Raw genomic sequence first — 18,596 nt, 5'->3', positions numbered from 1 at the left:
TTTAGCAGCCTTAACCATTTCTATTTCGAACAACCCTGGCCGCATTCATCCTTTTCACAGATATCACACAGCGATGACTTGACCTCATAGTAGACCGTGGCCCTTTGCTCCGTATTGTAGTAGTCGTAGACGGTTATGGCAGCCGGCTTTTGCTTGGCCACGGCATGTGACTTCTCGGCAAAGACGTCGAAACACACCGGTTCAGCTGCCTTCAAACTTTCGAAATAGACAATGATTACCGTTTCGGAATTTTTCGTTTCAACGCGCTGAACTTGATTGGCGTTGCGTATCTTATCGAAACTATCCGAATCGGCCGTGAAACCGGAGGGTAGAGAAATTTCCATAACAGCCATGTTTGATTCTTTGAGTTGACTCTCAGGGCCTGGCTGATATTCGGCACAGACATTCATGAGCAGCTGATGCGAGGTGGGGGTTTCCTTCAATTCATGTTTGATGGCGAAACTGGGTTTGTCATCCCTTGTGGCCAAATTGTAACGATAGGACAACTGAACTAGACACGAACCCTGACCGGTGGCTGTCATCGAGACTTGACGTGATGATTTGGGTAGCTGAGAAAATAAAAAGAGAGGGGGGGGGGGGGGGATAGAGAGAGAGAATAAGAGATATAAATTAAATTAAACAAAAAATGGGTAAGTAAAGGGTGATTTTTTAAGCCATTATATATTTGGCAACACTGGTTTAAACAACTCACACACGTTTCGAGGTTTGTTTCACTGTCACACATTTTTCGTTTGGTTTGTAACCCTTTGCAACAAAATTCATTTTTATACCCTACAACACTATGTGTTGAGGGTATTATAAGTTTGATTGGGCCAAAAATTATGTAACACCACGAAATATTGATTTCCCACATAGGAAAGTATATATGGATCTTCCTATCTCGCCGAGCTGAGTCGATCTAGCTATGTATGTCCGTCCGTCCGTCTGTCCGTCTGTCCATGTTAATTTGTAATCACTCTACAGGTCGCAATTATGGTCCGATCTTCACGAAATTTAAAATGGAAGTGAGGCTAGGGTCAGAATAGAACCCTATTTCTTTTGGTGATGATCGCATAATATTTAGGGGTTGAAATGGACCAAAAACTGAAAAATTTGCTGATTTTGCACTTGCTCTACAGGTTGCAATTATAGACCAATCGACGCGGAATTTCGCATGTAGCTAGAGTTTAGGGCTGGCAAGAAGCCTACCCATTTGGGTGGTCATCGGATAATATTTAGCGGGTAAAATAGACCCTATCTTTTTTGTTAAAAAAATTCAAAATTTTTCATTAAACCGCGAATATTTTAAATCGCGGAGAAATCACAAAGCCATGACAAGGTTACTCCTGATCTTTACATTGATGTTAACATCCAACAAAACGGATATATAGCAAAATATGTGCGATATATATGTTTATCAATGAAGATATGCTTGAGAAATCTCTTATATGTCGAGAACGGCTGAACTGATTTCGACAGTTCTCATTAATTCAGAATGGCCTCTTGATAGGAAAGAAAAAACGTCGAAAAAAATCGCATAAAAATATCTCTCTAAAGATGAAAATATTGATTTTGTAAAATTTCTCATATTTTTTCAATTTTGTCATATTTTTGGCATATTTTCATTTTGAATTAAACATTTGGTAATATTTCTACAGCTAACAAAACTAAGTAGTTAGGATATCAGGATATCATATACAGATCGCATTTATGGCCCGATCCTTACGAAATTTTGCATGGAGAGGAGATGAGGGTCAGAATAGAAGCCTACTCTTTTTGGAGATGATCGCCATATATTTAGGGGTTGAAATGGACCAAAAAAACTGCAAAATTGACAGCAGGTCGTAATTATGGGGGTTATGGGACATTGCAAAAGCCAAGCAGTTTTGGATGACCATCCAAAAATATTCAATGTGTGAAGGAGTTTGCCAACTTTTATAGACAAAATACGAAAATGTCCATTCCAGTCACTTTTTGGAGAATTCACAAATACAGGAAAGACACACTACTGACTATTTCGTTAAGGCTGATTTCGTTGAAGAATATAGTCAAATGTCTATATCTCATATAGATGCGTTTCAGTCAAAAACCAATAATAAATGTTAATCTTTTGCCACTTCTGAGAGATTATACGTCTTTGGGAAATATTGGTTCCAGATCTTGGAAGACCATTTAAGTGCAACATCTACCATGAATTGGAAATGAGCGAATTAGTTTATGTTGCTATTATTCGAAAATTAGAGAACGAAACCTGATGGTTTTCTTTTATTATTTGTCACAATATCTTGTGGAATTCTTTCGAGTATCTCGCCTATATAAACTGTATCGTTTATTATAGTGTTGTAGGGTATTCAACGGTCGGCCCCGCTCGACTGTAGCCTTTGCTTACTTGTTTTAATTGATAAAGGGAAAATCCAGCAGAAAAATAGAAATCGGCGTTTGAATGTTTACACCTCAAAATAACCAAAAAGAGGGGACAAGTTTCCCCCTCTCCCACAATTTTGGAACATTTCGGATTGAGATTTCTCGGAATCCATGGATTTTAGGTATTTATTGTCTTCGGCAATTATTGTAGATACAAATTCGAGGAATATTTCGGTTGACAACTTTAACCCTCAAGCGAGTCAACCCTTTAAACGGCACGGTGGCTAGTCAAAATATTTCTCATAAAATTCTACTATAGGTTCCAAAAGACGCTCAAAATCTAAGTCTTACCTAAATGCCAGAAATTCATTGATGCTAAAAACTCATTTTAGGGTTAAAACCCTTATTCATGTGAGTTCATGCAAAATTCTCGTACAAAATAATATTTTAGAAGATTAACGTTAGAGACAAAAATATTCTTCATCAAATTTCACTGTTGGTTACCAAAGAGAAGAAATCTCTACTTTCAATATATATCAAGAAAATATATGCATCAATGTTGCCGAAAAAATAAGCAAAATTATATCGTATTTTTTTTTGAACAGTTTTTCATTCGACTTTTATCGAGTTAGTGCATGAAAGAAACATCAAAATTTATTTTAGGCAAAAAGTGCCAAAGGAAGAAATATTCTACACAAAATTTTTCAAAAAATCCTAGAATAACTCATATATCTAAATTTGATAGTTTTTAAGAAAATTATATTCGAATTCGTAAATCATATGTCCAAGGCATGTGGTTACATTTTTTACATCCAATTTAACGCGTTTCTATTCAAAGTCAAAATCTCCCTTAAAACTTAACTTTTTGGAGAAAGTATCAAAGGAGGATATATTCTAGATCAAATTTCACTAAAAGTCGCCAAAGAAAAGAATTCTCTATTTCCATCATATATTAAGAAAATATTAGCATCAATGTTGTTAAAAAAATCGAAAATATTTTTTATTTATTTTTATTTTATTATTTTTTTAACTATGTTTCCTCGCCTTATTTCGAGTTAATGCATGAAAATGACATACAACTTCATTATATACGATAAGTGTTAAAAGAAGAAATATTCTATACAAAATTTCACCATAAATTTCGGAATAACTCATATATCTACATTCAATAATTTTTAAGAAAATTGTATTTAAAATTCCTAAATCATATATCCAAAGTATATGTTTGCATTTTTTTTACTTCCAATTTAACGCGTTTCCATTCAAAGTCAAAATCTGCCTTAAAACTTAACTTTTTGGGAAAGGTGTCAAAGGAGAATATATTCTAGATAAAATTTCACTACATGTCACCAAAGAAAAGAATTCTCTATTTCCATTATATATCAAGAAAATATTTACATAAATATTGTTAAAAAATGCAAAAATATTTTATAATTTTTTAATCAATTTTACATGGGACTTTTTTCGAGTTAATGCATGAAAGGGACATAACTTTTCATTTAGGGGAAAAAGTGTCAGAAGAAAAAAGAAGAAGAAGAAGAACATTTTCCACAAAATCCTAGAATAACTCATATATCTGAATTTTATAGTTTTTAAGAAAATTATATTCGAATTCGTAAATCATATGTCCAAGGCATGTGGTTACATTTTTTACATCCAATTTAACGCGTTTCCATTCAAAGTCAAAATCTGCCTTAAAACTTAACTTTTTGGGAAAGGTGTCAAAGGAGAATATATTCTAGATAAAATTTCACTAAAAGTCACCAAAGAAAATAATTCTCTATTTCCATCATATATCAAGAAAATATTTACATAAATATTGTTATAAAATGCAAGTAATATTTTCTCATTTTTTTTTTATAAATTTTACTTGGGCCTTTTTTCGAGTTAATGCATGAAAAGGACATAACTTTTCATTTAGGGGAAAAAGTGTCAAAAAAAGGAATATTCTATACAAAATTTCACCATAAATTTCGAAATAACTCATATATCTACATTCAATAATTTTTAAGAAAATTGTATTTAAAATTCCTAAATCATATATCCAAAGTATGTGTTTGCATTTGTTTTACTTCCAATTTAACGCGTTTCCATTCAAAGTCAAAATCTGCCTTATAACTTTATTTTTTCGAGAAAGTGTCAAAGGGGGAAATATTCTAAATCAAATTTCACTATAAATCGCAAAAGAAAAGAATTCTCTATTTCCATCATATATCAAGAAAATATTTACATAAATATTGTTAAAAAATGCAAAAATATTTTCTAATTTTTAATCAATTTTACATGGGACTTTTTTCGAAGAATATTTTTGTCTCGGACAATATCCTTCTAAAATGTTGCTTTATAGGAGAATTTTGCATAAACTCACACAAAGTACTGTTTAACCCTAAAATGGTGTTTTTTAAGGTATATTAATTTCTGGTGTTTAGTTGAGAGTTAGACTTTTGATGTCTTCTAGGACCTTAAGTAAAATTATATGGCAAATAATTTTGGTGAAATATAGCCCTTAAAAAATCACCCTTTGCCAAATATCGAATATCCAATATTTTTTTCTATATTTTCAACTTACCACATGTGTTTGCAACAACAATGCATTATCCTTGTCCACCTCAATCGTATCCTTAGTGGTCTCGTGGCCCTCACCATCCTTGGCCTCGAATGCAATGGACATTTTGCCATCACCTCCGCCAACGGCCATGAAACGTTCGGCAAATTTAATCAGAGCCTGTAGACCGACCACGGTGTCCTGTGTGGAATCGAAACCACCCAAACTGTTACGTTGACCCACCAACCATTGTACGATGGGTAATAGTTTTCCAGCTTCTTCCGTCTCGACCAAGGACTGTAGAATGTAGGAGGTCACCTCAATGTCATTTGAATGATCCTTGTTGGCATTCGACCACCATTTTAGGCCATTCTCAAATGTTGAAGATTTTTCCAGTTTCTCCAAGAGTTTCGAGGCATCCGGATGATGAACCTTGTTCAATACCACACCAGCGATTGCCAGGGCATAAATGTTATCCTCTTTTTCAATGTGATCGGCAAGGTATTGCAGGGCTTTTTGGATTTGGGGTTTGTATTTCGAGGCATAGTCCTGCAGAAAGAGAGAGAAGAGAGAGAGGATAGTTTTTTTTTTTGAAAATATTATTTGAGAGATTTTTTTTTAACTTACCGTATCCTCCAGGAAAGCCAGCAGAGCAAAGGCCGTAAATCCAACATCATTTTGATGGGCTGGATGGAAAAGTTTACCCTTTTGTGGAAAATGGCCATCTTCGGCCTGGGTCTTGGCCAGGAATTCCAGGGCCTGATCAATCACCGCCGCATCAATGGTTATGTATTTACGGGCCTGTATAAATGAACGTGCCACATAGGCTGTTAGCCAGCTATTGTCCTCACTGCGACCCTCGCCAAAGGCACTGTAGGCTCCATTTTTATGTTTGTAGGTCAATTCCCTTTGATAGCCGGATTCCATATAGCTTTTGGCCTTCTGGGCAATCAGAGGCATATCCTTTTTAATGGCATCCAAATAGTAAAGAACCAAAATATTTGGCACAAAATTCACCATATTCTGTTCGCCACAGCCATAAGGCATGCGCACCAGTTTGTCGATGTTTTTAATGGTGGGACCCAGAATATCACCCACAGCTGAAAATTCCAAATATTCCGAATCCAGAACCGCATCCTTGGGAATGGGAGCTTGGAGTTCATGTTTGGCTGATCCCTGCTTGTCGGGTATATTCACAAAGATGGCATGATTTTCGTAATGCGTTACACCCTCCGGTTCCACCTTGAGCTTTTGATGTATGGCATCTCCGGCCAGGGCACTGATGGCCTTGATTTTCAGTGTAATATCACCCACTTTGTTGGGTCGTATCATAAAGGACACCGTTTGACCACCATTCGAGGGTACAGTAATACTCTTAGTTCTCTGTTTCTCCTCCAACACCGATTCCTCAATGTCATTTGTGGCCTCGGTAAAGTCATACTCCTCATCGGTATTCTCCATTGTCACTTCGGCATCCAGCGATTTTTCCATGTAATTGAACACCACAATGGGTATGGAGATGACTTCGCCCCGCTTCACCGAATAGGGAAGGTTGGTGCTGATAAAGAAAGGCTGGAAGACCTTGATTTTGGTGGGATTTTCAGCCATGGCAAAGCCTGTTTTTTCGTTCATGGCAAAGCCGGTCACCACCCAAGAGGTGATAGTATCGGGAATCTTTTTGCTAAGTTTGGCCATGCCCGAGGCATCAGTGCTAAAGAGAAAAATGATGGTGGGGGAAAATTGAAAATAAAAAAACGAAATATTAGAAAAAAATCCCAACAACTGAGAGATACGACATAAAACACATACAAACACACAAAAAAGCTTTCATTCACCAAAAAATAAAAAAATGCAAACAAGATTAGTTGGATGAGAGGATGGAGGTTTAGATAAGCTTTACAAGCCCATGCCTTGACCAATGAGTTATGGGGAGAATGGATCATGCCGGTAATGAAAGGATTATTTTGTAAAATGAAATAAAGCAAGCAAATGAAAGAAAAGTAGAGGGAAATGGAAGGATACTTTGAAGAGTTTGTAGAGATTTCTGCAACGAGAAATTTTTGGTGGCCAAATCAATGGCACCACAACAACAATTCCTTTGAAGAAATGACATATTTGACGAGGAAGTTAAGATTTTGATTTTTGCCTTAAGAAAACTCCCAAAGCGTTTTCAACTATTCAGGGGCTCAATTCTGGGTCCCTGATAAAGGTTGAAAAATGCAAAATAAAAAAAAAAATATTTTAGGCTTTAAAATTTTCCAGGCACTGGATTCTTGTTCTATGAAAATATGAAACACGAGAAAATATTTCCTTTATGAAATTTTTCCTTTCAAAAAATTTGTCTTTCATATTTTCATAGATCGGTATTTTCTGCCCCCAGGTATTTTTATAAAAAAGACTAAATTCCATATACAACGAAAAATTCAGTCGGTATTACGAGAGATATATAACATCAACATTTGAAAATCATCAAAATATTTGGGAATGTTTTGTCGTTTTAAGAGAATTAATAGTCCATAATTACAGGAAATTCCCAGTTGATTATGAAAGAAAAATCGCGGAAGACATGGGTATCGGAGTTTTGAAAATTTACATAAGAAAGTAACGCAACTAGAGGGGACAAGTTTTCCCCTCATGTACATATTTTGAAATTTTTGGAATAAGATTCCTTGGAATCCCTGCATTTCTGGCATATAGTTTCTTCGGCAATATTACTGCTTATAATACGGGACTTATTTTGATAGCAGATTTTAACCCTCATGGGAGTCATTAAAGGGGTCTTTTTGGTCAATTTTTCAAAATATGATTAAAAACTCCCTTTTTACGATGTCGTAGCGGGTCAAAATATTCCACAAAATTATGCGTCATAAAATTCTACTATAGGTCCCAGATAATACATAATACGTCTAAATCTAACTCAGACGCCAGGAATTCATAAATACTAAAAAAAGCACATTTTAGGGTTAAAAACCATACTCTTGTGAGATTATGCAAAGTTCTAGTACAAAGCATCATTTTAGAAGGATTATGTCAAAGACAAAAATATTTTTCATCAAAATTCACTATAAGTCACCAAAGAAACGAAATCTCACTTTCCATTGTATATGAAAAAAATATTTGAAACAATGTTGCCAAAAGAAAAAAAACGCTAAAACTTTTTGTTTATGAATTCTCTCACGGCCTTTTTGTGAGTTGATGCAGGAAAGTAACATTAAATTTCGTTTTAGACAAAAAGTGTTAAAAGAAGAAATATTCTATATAAAATTTCACTACAAACCCCAACATAAATTATATACCTAGATTTAATAGTTTTTAAAATAATTACATTTGATATGTATATTTTGCAAGAGACAGTTATTTGCTCACGTGTTTTTCTTAACACGTTTCAAGTTTAAGTCAAAATCTCCGTTAAAATTTAATTTTTCCGGAAAAGTATCAGAGGAGGAAATATTCTATATCAAATTTAACTATAAGTCTCAGAAGAAACGAAATCTCTATTTCCATTAGATGTCAGTAAAAAAATTACATCAATGTTTCTAAAAAAACCCAATTTTTTGATCAAATTTTCTTCAGTATTTTTTCCGAGCTGCAGCATGAAAGTAATATAAAATTACGTTCTAGATAGAAGGTATTAAAAGAAGAAATATTCTACATAAAATTGCACTATAAATTTCAGAACAAACCATATTCCTAGGTTTGACAGTTTTTAAGAAAATTACATTCGAAATTTGTGTATTAGAAGAGAAAATTGTGTGATTAGATTATTTACTGCTAACTTAACACGTTTCCATGCTGAGTCAAAATCTTCCTTAAGGCTTAATTTTTTTTGGAGTTTTTATTGCGAGTTTTCGAACAACAGAAATTTTGGCAACATTGATGCAATTATTTTTTTTATATATAGAGGAAAATTTAGATTTATTTTCTTTGATAATTTATAGTAAAATTTGATGCAGAATATTTTTTTTTGACGTCATCCCCCTAGAATGATGTTTTGTAGGAGAATTTTGCATGAAATCAGACCGCGTTCTAATGTAACCCTAAAATGTGTTATATATTTAACGATGTCCGGATTTTAGGTAAGTTTTGGGATTTTGATTTACTCCAAGACCTAGAGTAGAATTTTGTGACCAACAATTTTGTAGAATATTTTGATCTGCTACGATCACATCTTAATGCAGTTTTTGAGCGCTTTTGAAGAAAAGGCCCTAAAAGACCCTTTTTATGGCTCGACTGAGGATTAAATCTAAAATGCATGGATTCCAAGGAATCTTAACTCGAATGATTTCAAAAATGTAAAAATTTGTCGGAATTTTCTCACCATATTTTTGGGCTACCTTCCGATGTAAACTTTTAAGAAGCCGATAGATATACCAGACGGAATTTTGGTAAAATTCTGTTGAAAATGAAAACATCTATTCAATTTGGGCTGATAGTCCATATATGGTGAGTAATAACCGTAACATCGGAAGAAGGTGTATATCAAAACTATATAAAAATCTAAACCGATCTCGATAAAATTTGGCAGAGGTATTTTCGATCAGTATCTGATGCCTGGTATAAAATATCATTGTTGTGGAAGGCATATTACGTACGTGAGGACTTTAAACCCTAAATCGGATAAAACATACATATGAGAGCAATAGCTATATTCGAACCGATTTTCAAAAAATAAGCCCATGCTTTTAGGCTGAATTCCGTCAGAATTGTCAACATTTTAGCCTATTTGGGATGATATTAGCCATTTGGTGCTCAAAAAACCTGAAATCGTATAAAGGTATTTCTAGGCTGATGCCCGGTATAAAATATCATTGTTGTGGAAGGCATATTACGTACGTGAGGACTTTAAACCCCAAATCGGATAAAACATACATATGGGAGCTATAGATATATCTGAACCTATTTTCAAAAAGAAAAAAAATAATTAAAATTGAAGCACATGCTTTAAGGCTGAATTCCGTCGGAATTGCCAAATTCAGTATTATTTTGGATTGATATTAGCCATTTGGTGTGCAAAAAATCTGAAATCGGATATAGGTATTTCTAGGCTGTATCTGATACCTGGTGCCAAATATTATTGTTGTGGAGTACATATTACGCATGTGAGGGACTTAAACACCAAATCGGATGAAACCTATATATGGGGGCTATAGCTATATCAGCAACTATTTTCACCAAATTTGATGTACTTGCTTCTAGACTGAGTTCGATCGGATGTGCCATAACTCAGCTCATTTGGACTAATATTGGCCATTTAAGGCACAATTTTCCCGAAATCGGTTGAAGATATATATGGGAGGTATATCTTAATCATGACCGATTATCTCTAAATTTCAATAGGGTTCGTTTTTGGGCCAAACAAAGTATTATTGTAGAATATCATCTTGATCGGATAATAAAGGCGACCTGTACTTTGTTTACAAAAATACATGGACAGACGGACGGACGGACATGCATAAATGGACTCAAGATGTGATTCTATGCAGATCATCAAAAGGAACTATGGGTCTATCTCGATTCCTTCTCTATGCTAAAAACAAATTCACAAAGACATAATACCCTGACCACAGTGTGGTGTAGGGTATAAACCATGGTAGAATAATATAGGTAGACGCATCGACTCAGCTGCTGGGACAATAAACTGTCAAACCAATTTTGGAATTGAAAATGTTGAATGAAAAATTATTTCAATTTGTAAAAATTGTTGAAAACGCGTATTATAATAACCTCCGAATGACATCGTATGCGAAAACATGTGAAAATCTAATTATATTTGAAAACACATTTAAAATATTTTGACACCTCAATATTCCCAAGCGTTGATGCATTTACCTGTATTTTTCTACCATGGTATAAACATAGCTTGGGTATATATTGTGTACACACGATGAGGAGGGCCGAAGGGCAAATTCCGATATTCAATCTTAATCGAAATTAATTATTCCATTGAGCTGGAATACAATTTCATAAAAAATCCCAATATCAAATACAAGAAGTGACCTCTAAGGATTTTATGCATGATGCTAGACAGTGTTTTTTTTTTAAATACATAAATTATATATCAAAAAATATTTACAAAAATTGAAATAGCTATTTACAAAAAAAAAAAAAAGTAATACAAGACTCCTTCAATTTGTGTACAAAAAATATATCAAAAAATTTTCAAAATCTTTTTCAAAATCTTTTGAAATATTTACAAATTATGGCTATACCAAAGATGTAGCGCCCAGAAATTCAATTTATATACATTAAATAAAGAGTTGAGATTTTCAAAATCTTTTGAAATATTTACAAATTATGGCTAACGCATAGAACTTGAGTCCAGAAAAAAAAATAACATTTTAACCAAAAAAGCTATTCACTAAATTTTGCGAGAAAAATTCATTTACTTGTGTCCATTCACATTATCCCAAATCCAAACATCTAAAAAATTGCTACGTATTTGTGTCTGGGATTCATCGTAGGGTGAATCTTCAAATCCCATGCCGGTGACAATTTGATGCAAGGGTTTATGACCATGTTTATTCTTCTTCTTGAGGGGTTTTAGAATAACTACAAAAAAAGAGAGTGGAGAATAACGGAGAGGAATGGTGAGGAAATGTATAAAAGAGAAAGACCCAGCAGTCCGCTGGCCATTACAATTTAATACCCATCCAAATGTATGCTATATTGTCAATAGGAAAAAATGAAATGACAGTGGTTAATAGCATACAACTAGCATCCGAATCGGATGAGTCGTATTGCTATTACATTGTGAAACAAAATCCATGTTAGAATTAAAGAACAAAACAAAATACAATAAAAACTGTCCATCGCACTTGCATCTGAATCGGATGCCTTTGTATTGTTTTGTAATTTTTTTGATTATTGTTGCAGCTGCTGTTGTACCGTTATTCATTTCTGATGCTTCTTTCTATTTTGAAGCAAAATTTTATTCTGTGAAGTGTTTTTGAAAGTGCAAGTTGTGAATTTTGAACAAAAGTTAATAAAATAAATTAATAAAATAAGAATATAGTAAGTGTTGTGTATTAAATTAGTTAAATAAAATGTCAGGATTCAGTAGGAGTAATTTAAGACGACTAAAGAAAGTGGAAGCAGACAATTTAAAAAGAAATGCACAGTTGAGGACGGACTGTTTGGAAAACAATGATATTCTACAAAATAAGCAGATTCCATGCATTCCAAAATTGTAGAATTATATTTTGGAAAATATGTAAGAATATTAAAATCTCTCCGTTATAATCCATTAATAATTTAAATTCTTTCAGGTTAGTATCATAAAAATTATAATTTCGCCAGATTAAAAACTTCTGCAAGATTAATGACATTTCTATAATATTATCTTACAGCTATGATGGTACCCAAATTAAAAAGGCGTTTAAGGAATATAAATTTTAATCATGGCCATTTTCGGTAAGTTGAATTTTTTCTTACATACTTATTGAAAAGTGATATTATATTACCTTAAAATGTAGTCCATTAGTCTATTCTATAGTATAACTGTTTAATATTAAAAAATTGTTCTATATTTTCTATCCTTATTTCAGAAGCTGTCATATGTGAAGGATTCCATAAACAGGATTAGAAATTGTTTCAAATTCCCTAAGGCCAGACACTTCCGAACAATGTCCTACAATAAAAAACTGGAAAAATATATTGTTTTTTTCCTTTAGTTTAAGCTTTATTTCTTCCCACGTCTTTTGAATAAGTTTTATGAATTTCGTTTTTATGCATTATTTCTAATTATAATAAGAATATTTTATTGTTGAAAACACTGTTAATAATACGAATATTTTAATAAAATACAGCTGAAATTTAAGTTCCACAATCTAAAATGTTGATGGAATCGGACCCATCCAACCTTCGCTTACAATGTTGATAGATTTCGGACCCATCCAACATTCGCTTACGTTGTCGGTCGATTTCGGACCCATCCAACATTCGCTTACATTGTCGGTAGATTTCGGACTCGTCTGACGGCCTAGGCCATCTCTGTGTAAATGTAAGTAGAAATTGTATACAGGCTTTGGATGGGTCGCACCTACATTGTCATTGGTCTCAGATGGAAGATGTATGTGCTAAAAAATCCGCTGGGGAGGAAGTGAGAGAGAGAGAGAGAGAGAGAGAGAGAGAGAGAGAGAGAAAGAAAGATAATATCGAAGAACAAATTTAGAGATTTCGAAAAATTTTCCTATTTTTAAAGAAGTCGGATTGGTTGTTTAACCTGAACCCTATTATAATAGAATGAGGGGGCTACATTTTAGAATACAGTTGCTCTGTTCCAGAAACTGCAAAAATCTACCATTTTTTCAATTTTTTTTTTTTCGAAATCATAAAGGGGAAATCTGTTATCATATTAAAAAGTTTTACATTCCAGCCGTTCTGAAATTATTAAAGTTATAATTTAAAGTCCAAAGCACTAAATTTGCCGAGGCATTTGTATCTTTTCACTTTGGCTTGTATTAACCATTTGATGCACAATTATCTTGAAATCAGATAAAGATATATATGGGAGTTATATCCAAATCTGAACCGATCTCGATAAAATTTGGCAAAGGTATTTCTAAGCTGAATTTGGTATATTGCCCGGAATATCGTTGTTACGGAGCGCATATTACGGCTGTGGAGAGCAAATATAACAAATCGGATGAACAATATATATGGGAGCTATAGCTGTACCTGAACCGATTTTCATCAAATTTGACATACTAGTTTCTAGACTCAATTTGGTCGTATGTGCCAAATTTCATCACATTTGGGCTAATATTACACTTTTGGTGCACAATAAAAGACAAATCGGACGAAGATATTTATGGTAGATATATCCAAATTTGAACCGAGCACCATAAAATTTAGCGAAGGTATTTCTAAGCTATATTTGATATAATTCCCCAAATATCGTTGGTACAGCGGGCATATGACGGCTGCGGAAGATAAAAATAAAAAATCGGATGAACCATATATATGGGAGCTATAGCTATATCTGAACCGATTTCGATGAAATTTGGCATACTTATTAGCAGACCTTATTTGGTCGTATGTGCAAAATCCATACCATATATTACAGGTACGGTGAACAATAAAATGCAAATAGGACGAAGATATATATGGGAGCTATATCAATTATTATTATCTCCAATTTCAATAGGGTTCGTCCTTGGATCAAACAAATGATTTGTGCAAAATTTCATCTCGATCGGACAATAAATAGAGACCTGGACCTTGTTTATAAAAACACATGAACCGACATACGGACAGACGGACGGACATGCCTAAACCGACGCAGAATATGATTCTATGCAGATCATCAAAAGGAACTATGGGTCTATCTCATTTCCTTTGCCTGTTACAAACAAATGTACAAAGACATAATACCCTGATGACCACCTTGTGGTGTAGGGTATACAAACATGGATTTTTTGTCTCAGAAGTTTCTTTTTCATATATTTCCTAACTTCTATTTAGAATATATTGTATATAAAATTACCCAAAACCATTGAAAAAACTGTAGACATGGACTTTTTCCTTCTAGAAGACAAAGGACAATAGTACAAAGAAAATATGTTAAAATTTCAGCCTACTGCAATTCTGAAAATATCCAATTTTCGGGACAATTTTTCCTTTGTAATTTGATCGGTATTGGTACCACTGGCTTGGGAATCCAGTTGTATTCCAGAGTTATTGATATAATCACTTGTAACGTAACATTGCCATGCATTACATGCTTCTTGACACCTATTGCATGATATGGCGGGTGGGTAGATAATATTTTATTGACTTAAAAATAAAAAGAGATAAAAGAAAATTAGTTTCTCAAGAAGACCGAATGTAGATAATTTTATTTGTATGGGCAAAAAATGCAAAAAAAATCTAACATTTACATCCAATTTTATGCAAAATAATAAATTCCAAGTCTGAATGGAATCGGATGTTAATTTCGTGTTTTATGAGATTCTCGGATATTCAAAATGTTGACCCTTTGTGGGGGAGGTACCAGAAGGAGTAGACCGATATATCATATCTTCAGAGCATATATTGGCTTAACAGAAATATTGTGATGTGTGAAATATGAAGGGAACCGGATACTTATTTCGGATTTTATAGTCGTTTTGGTTATTCAAAATTTTGGCCCTTTGTGGGGGAGGTACCAGAAGAAATGGTCCGATCTCTACCATCCTTATAACAGATGTTGTGGAAATATTGAGACCAAGTCTGAATGGAATCAGATGTTAATTTCGCGTTTTATAAGCTTCATGGATATTCAAAATTATAGCCTTTTGTGGGAGAGGTACCAGAAGGAGTGGACCGATATATTCTATCTTCACACCATACCTTGGGTTAATAAAAATATTGTGATGTGTGTAACTTGAAGACAATCAGACTCTTACATCTCATATTGTAAGAGCTATATTTATTCAAAATTTTGCCACTTTGAGGGGGGGGGGGGGGGGGGGGGGAGGATGGAGTGGGCTGATATTGTCCATTTTCTCACCTGACCTGGCACTGATGCAAATATAAGGATTTCAAAGTTGAAATCGGATTATACTTTCTCTTTTTGGGCAGTAAAATGTTTTTTTTTTTTGAAAATTTCCAACTTGTGTGTGGGAGTTACCAGAAGAAGTGGACCGATATCGCCCATCTTCGAACTCAACTTAAGTTGGATAATAATATTACGATGTACCAAATTTGAACCAAATCGAATACTCCCTTCGAAAGTTATCGTGCGCACCAACCAGACGGAGTGACGGACATAGCTAGATCAACTCCAAATGTCCAGAAACAGATTTGGTCCAAAGAGACCTGGGGTCTAAAACCGTTATTTAGATGAGGCACGTTTTGGTCGTATCAAATGGTATTTACCCTCTCTAGCCATATGGCAGAGGGTATAATGGAGATACATACAAACCGGTTTTTGGTGAATATAAGATCCTTTTCGTGACTCATAAAGCAACTATGGTCTAATAATGAAAATGCGAATATTTATCATTAACCAGTGAGAAAGCAGGTCCAATATTTGTATGTGGAAAGAAAAATGAAATTAAAAAAAAAATCCGTTGATAAATATTTCTAAAATAATCAAAATACCCAATATAGAGAGGTACCGTTATATGGGGCTAAACGAAGACATGAACCTGCTGTTACAGTTGGTAGCACCCATTAGGAACTTCAAATACGAAATTTGAATAGATTCCGGTAAAATAATGTCGCTAAAATCATGCAAACACAGAATATAGGAAGAAATCTTCATATGGGGGATATAGGAAGTCTTGGACCTGAATATGCAATTTTCTGTCATGGGCTGTAGAACCCATTAGGAACTTCAATTACGAAATTTTAAACAATTCCGGTGGTTAAGGTTGCTAAAATCATCCAAATACCGAATATAAGGAGGTACCGTTATATGGGATCTATACGAGGACGTGGTCTTGTATATGCAATTTTCTGTCATAGGCTGCAATACCCATTAGGAACTTCAAATTGGAAATTTAACACGATTCCGGTGAATAATGTCGCTAAATTATTTAAAATATTGAATATAGGGTGGTACCGTTATATGGGAGCTATACCTAGACCCGAACCTACATAAGCAATTTTCGATCATAGGATGTAGTACCCATTACGAACTTCAAATTCCAAATTTGAAACATTTCCGATAAAAAGTGTGACACAAATTATCAAAATACCGAATATGGGTAGGAAAGTTACATGGGAATTAAACCAAAACTTAGACCTACATTGACTATTCTATGCGGCGACGTTTCTTATATAATAGGAACACATGCTCCAAAATTTTGTTAAATAATAATTGTGACTAAAACCCCCCCAAAAAAACATTAAATCCGTCGGTACAGTTATATAGGGAATATAACATAAAGGTGGACACATATAGCCCAATTTCCAATACTAACCATCCTGTAGATCTAACATATATCCATGTAAAATTTCAAAGACTAATGGGAATGAATTATGTTTAAGGATGGATTTACTATCACGGAACTAACATGGATTACGTTACTCATTTTATAACTGATTCAAGAAAAATAAAACTTTTTTTCCAAACTTCTCCATTTGGGCGCCATTTGAGTAATAATGCCGAATTATTGATGCATTTTTGTAAGGAATAAGAATATTTTTGACATAATTGTCCGCTTTTTTCCATAATCTGTAAAAATCAATATTTTTATGGTCTTAAATGTAATATGCCGATAAAAAACTAAAAATTCTACTATGCTTCTATTTTTTCCGCAAATTATGCACATTCCCAACCAATTCCATATGAATGCAAAATTTAAAAAAAAAAAAATCTAAATTAATTGTTGTTTGTTTTCTTTTTTTTTAATTACATTTCAAAATTTTGAAAAATCCACGTCCGATGTCTGAGCAGCTTTCGTATTTTCGGCCGCTTTCTACGAATTTCATCAAAGCCAAACATTTCACCAAATCGCGAAAATATGCCAAGGGGTTTTTTCAACGATATCATTTCTATAAAATAATATGGTTTAATTAAAAACAACAAAAAAACTTTTAAAAATTTAAAAAAGAAATAAAAAATTGTAAGGAAAAAAAATTTAAAAAATTTAAAATTTAAAAAATTTAAGGAATGAAAAAAATTAAAAAAATGTGAGGAATATTTTGATATCGTCGCCTCTATATGGACATGATAGTTTTTTTCACCATTGAATTGGTGACTTTCAAAGACTTATATGATTTTTGTATAAAGGCCATCTTGATTTGGGGACAGGGGGTTTTTATGGGGAAACAAAACATAAATTCTACACAGGGCTTCTCGGTACAAATTTCTATTGAAATTTCCATAGGAATTTCTATAGAATAAACTATAGATAATTCTATAGAATTTTATATGGAATTTTATGGAATGGAGATTTTTATACCCTACAACACTATGTGTTGGGGGTATTATAAGTTTGATTGGGCCAGAATTTATGTAACACCTCGAAATATTTGTTTCCCATATAGGAAAGTATATATGGATCTTCCTAGCTCGCCGAGCTGAGTCGATCTAGCTATGTATGTCCGTCCGTCCGTCTGTCCGTCTGTCCATGTTAATTTGTAAACACTCTACAGGTCGCAATTACGGTCCGATCTTCACGAAATTTGGAATGTAGGTGGGGCTTGGACCAGAATAGAACCCTATTGCTTTTGGAGATGATCGCCAAATGTTTAGGGGTTGAAATGGACCAAATACTGAAAAAATGTCGGATTTTGCAGAAGCTATGGAGGTCGCAATTATAGACCAATCGACGCGGAATTTCGCATGTAGCTGGAGTTTAGGGAGGGAAAGAAGCCTACCAATTTGGGTGGTCATCGGATAATATTTAGCGGGTAAAATAGACCATATCTTTTGTGTTGAAAAAATTCAACATTTTTCATTAAACCGCGAATATTTCAAATCCCGGCGAAATCACAAAGCCATGACAAGGTTACTTTTGATCTTTACACTGATGTTAACATCCAACAAAACGGATATATAGCATAATATGTACGATATATATGTCTATCAAAGAAGATATGCTTGAAAAATCTCTTATATGTCGAGAACGGCTGAACTGATTTCGAAAGTTCTCATTAGTTTAGAATGGCCTCTTGGCAGAAAAGAAAAAGCGTCGAAAAAAATCTTATAAAAATATCTCTCTAAAGATGAAAATATTGATTTTGTAAAATGTTCTCA

General features: G+C 33.8%; 1 protein-coding gene across 13 annotated transcripts in view; it reads right to left on the bottom strand.

The window, feature by feature from the left end:
- Nucleotides 1–18,596, bottom strand: part of LOC101889853 (alpha-2-macroglobulin) — a 61,575-nt gene continuing 42,979 nt past the window's right edge. For 11 of the 13 annotated variants that reach the window (XM_011292445.3, XM_005179122.4, XM_005179127.4 and 8 more), the window contains exons 6-8: nt 5,537–6,620; nt 4,934–5,458; nt 1–569 (exon numbers count right to left, since the gene is read on the bottom strand). In XM_011292445.3, coding sequence (XP_011290747.1) covers nt 21–569; nt 4,934–5,458; nt 5,537–6,620 — 2,158 coding nt within the window. In that variant the 3' untranslated portion in view covers nt 1–20. Of the gene's footprint in view, nt 570–4,933; nt 5,459–5,536; nt 6,621–11,295; nt 11,459–17,250; nt 17,390–18,596 lie in introns of all 13 variants that reach the window. The other 2 variants (XM_020035272.2, XM_005179129.4) reach the window with 2 other exon arrangements.

The sequence above is a fragment of the Musca domestica genome, unplaced genomic scaffold, assembly GCF_030504385.1.
Source record: "Musca domestica strain aabys unplaced genomic scaffold, Musca_domestica.polishedcontigs.V.1.1 3, whole genome shotgun sequence".
In the NCBI taxonomy this organism is placed as follows: domain Eukaryota; kingdom Metazoa; phylum Arthropoda; class Insecta; order Diptera; family Muscidae; genus Musca; species Musca domestica.
This window is presented reverse-complemented; position numbering and strand designations above follow the sequence as displayed.